General features: G+C 60.2%; 1 protein-coding gene across 1 annotated transcript in view; it reads right to left on the bottom strand.

Moving 5' to 3' along the window:
- LOC104391973 (lysine-specific demethylase 5C-like) overlaps nt 1–2,607 on the bottom strand; it is a gene marked incomplete at both ends in the record, with an annotated part of 10,423 nt that overhangs the window by 3,671 nt on the left and 4,145 nt on the right. The window contains 5 exons of the mRNA XM_010001325.1: nt 107–143; nt 1,266–1,385; nt 1,473–1,635; nt 2,067–2,248; nt 2,340–2,498. Coding sequence (XP_009999627.1) covers nt 107–143; nt 1,266–1,385; nt 1,473–1,635; nt 2,067–2,248; nt 2,340–2,498 — 661 coding nt within the window. The remainder of the gene's footprint in view (nt 1–106; nt 144–1,265; nt 1,386–1,472; nt 1,636–2,066; nt 2,249–2,339; nt 2,499–2,607) is intronic.

Here is a 2,607-nt window from a genome sequence, read left to right on the forward strand (position 1 = left end):
TGGGGGGGCTATCAGGTTTGGGGGGAACCCCCTGCACCCCAAGATACCCCCATGGATCCCAGAATACCCCCCTGCACCCCAGGATACCATCCCCAACAGAGCTGAGGTGGGGAGCGCTCAATGCGCTGCCTGCCCGCAGGCAGCTGGGGGGAAAAATGGGGGTCAGGGGGTGATACTGGGTTTGGGGGTGTCTCCCCAGATTTGGGGGTTCCTCTTGGGTTTGAGGGTTTGACCTGGATTTGGTGACTCTCCCCCTGGATTGAGGAGCTCACCCTAGATTTAGGGCATTGCCCTGAATTTAGCCATTTTCCCCAGGTTTGGAAGCTTGCCCTAGATTTGAACCTTCTCCCCTGGATTTGGGGGCTCCCCCAGGTTTTTTGGGAGTTTCCCCCCGGGGTGTCTGGGGGGGTCGGGGCTCACCCAGTCAGCAGTGCAGAAGTTGACAGCCTCAGCAAAGTTGTAGCCCTGGTTGAAGCCGCTGTGGTAGGCGCGGGGGAAGGTGATGACAAACTCCCCGGCGCACTGGTTGGTGCGCACCACCTGGGGGGCAAAACGGGGTGAAAAAGGGGAAAAAAGGGGTTGGTTTTTTTTTTTGGGAGGGCCATAGAGGGGGGAGGGGACACTCACGGGGACGCCGTGGGCCATGAGGGTGTTGGGGTTCATGAGGGTGACGAGCTGGTGCAGCAGGTCGGGCTGGCTCTCAAACAGCTCCGGCGTCAACTTCTTCATCACCTCCTCCAGGTGCTCGGCCGCGAAGGACGGGACCCCGTACCAGGTCTTGGGCTCCCCCCTGGGGAGGGGGACATGGGGTCAGGGGTACCCCAAAAACCTCCTCCCACCCCAGAGAACACCTTGGGGGCACCCCAAAAAGCCTCCTCTCACCCTACACTCCCCATCTTCACCTTGCCCCAGGTGGGGAACGAGGTCAGCAAGAAACCAAAGAACCTCCCATTGCCCCGTAACACAACTTGGGCTTGACCCTGGGTGGGTTCCAAGGTCAGGGGGTAAAAATGGGGGTCAGGGGGTTTGGGGGTGTCTCCCCAGATTTGGGGGTGTCTCCCCAGATTTGGGGGTTCCTCTTGGGTTTGGGGGTTTGACCTGGATTTGGTGACTCTCCCCCTGGATTGAGGAGTTGCCCTGAATTTAGCCATTTTCCCCAGGTTTGGAAGCTCGCCCTAGATTTGAACCTTCTCCCCTGGATTTGGGGGCTCCCCCAGGTTTTTTGGGAGTTTCCCCCCGGGGTGTCTGGGGGGGTCGGGGCTCACCCAGTCAGCAGTGCAGAAGTTGACAGCCTCAGCAAAGTTGTAGCCCTGGTTGAAGCCGCTGTGGTAGGCGCGGGGGAAGGTGATGACAAACTCCCCGGCGCACTGGTTGGTGCGCACCACCTGGGGGGCAAAACGGGGTGAAAAAGGGGAAAAAAGGGGTTGGTTTTTTTTTTTGGGAGGGCCATAGAGGGGGGAGGGGACACTCACGGGGACGCCGTGGGCCATGAGGGTGTTGGGGTTCATGAGGGTGACGAGCTGGTGCAGCAGGTCGGGCTGGCTCTCAAACAGCTCCGGCGTCAACTTCTTCATCACCTCCTCCAGGTGCTCGGCCGCGAAGGACGGGACCCCGTACCAGGTCTTGGGCTCCCCCCTGGGGAGGGGGACATGGGGTCAGGGGTACCCCAAAAACCTCCTCCCACCCCAGAGAACACCTTGGGGGCACCCCAAAAAGCCTCCTCTCACCCTACACTCCCCATCTTCACCTTGCCCCAGGTGGGGAACGAGGTCAGCAAGAAACCAAAGAACCTCCCATTGCCCCGTAACACAACTTGGGCTTGACCCTGGGTGGGTTCCAAGGTCAGGGACCCCCCAAAAAACCTCCTGTCACCCTGTAACTCATCTTGGGCTTGACTCTAGGAGGGCACAGCACCTCAAAAACTTCCTGTTATCCCATAACCCATCCTGGACACCCCAAAAAATGTCCTGTCACCCTGTAACTCATCTTGTGCCTGTCCCTGGGGTGGGTTCTGAGCTCAAGGACCCCCCCCAAAAACCCCTGCTCCTCCCCCAGGCTCATCCCACCAGTGGAGGTAGTTGATGGAGTAGCTCCAGTGGTCCTCGATGTGCCAGCAGAAGGCAGAGAAGACCATCCCCACGTAGAGCCAGGGCACCTTCATCCCCGAGATGTCGGCGTTGATGTGGCACAGCACCGACTGCTTCAGCACCGGCATCACGTTCAGGTTCCACCCGCTGCCCGCGTACTCCTGGAGAGGGGGAGGGACAGGGGTCACTCCCTCGGGGCTTGTGGGAGGACAAGGACACCCCCAGGGTGGTGGGGACAGGGTTGTCCCCCACCTCCTCCTCCGGGGAGAGCTTCCTTTTGCCATCACTGATAGGGAACCCGCTGCCAAACTCCTTGGAGTGGATGTCGGCGCCGTACTCCACCGTCACGTCCTCCTCGATGCTGTTCACCAGCCGCCAGAATTCCTTCTCCACCAGCTCCGTGGGGACCATCTAAACAACAAAAAAAAGGGGTTAGGGATTTGGGGGGGGGACCTTCAGGGGGCTTGGGGGGATCCTGGGGGTGCGCACGTGGACGGGCATGTTTGAGGAGGCTGGCGTG

Source organism: Chaetura pelagica, unplaced genomic scaffold (genome assembly GCF_000747805.2).
Source record: "Chaetura pelagica isolate M959 unplaced genomic scaffold, ChaPel_1.0 scaffold2167, whole genome shotgun sequence".
Classification (NCBI taxonomy): Eukaryota; Metazoa; Chordata; class Aves; order Apodiformes; family Apodidae; genus Chaetura; species Chaetura pelagica.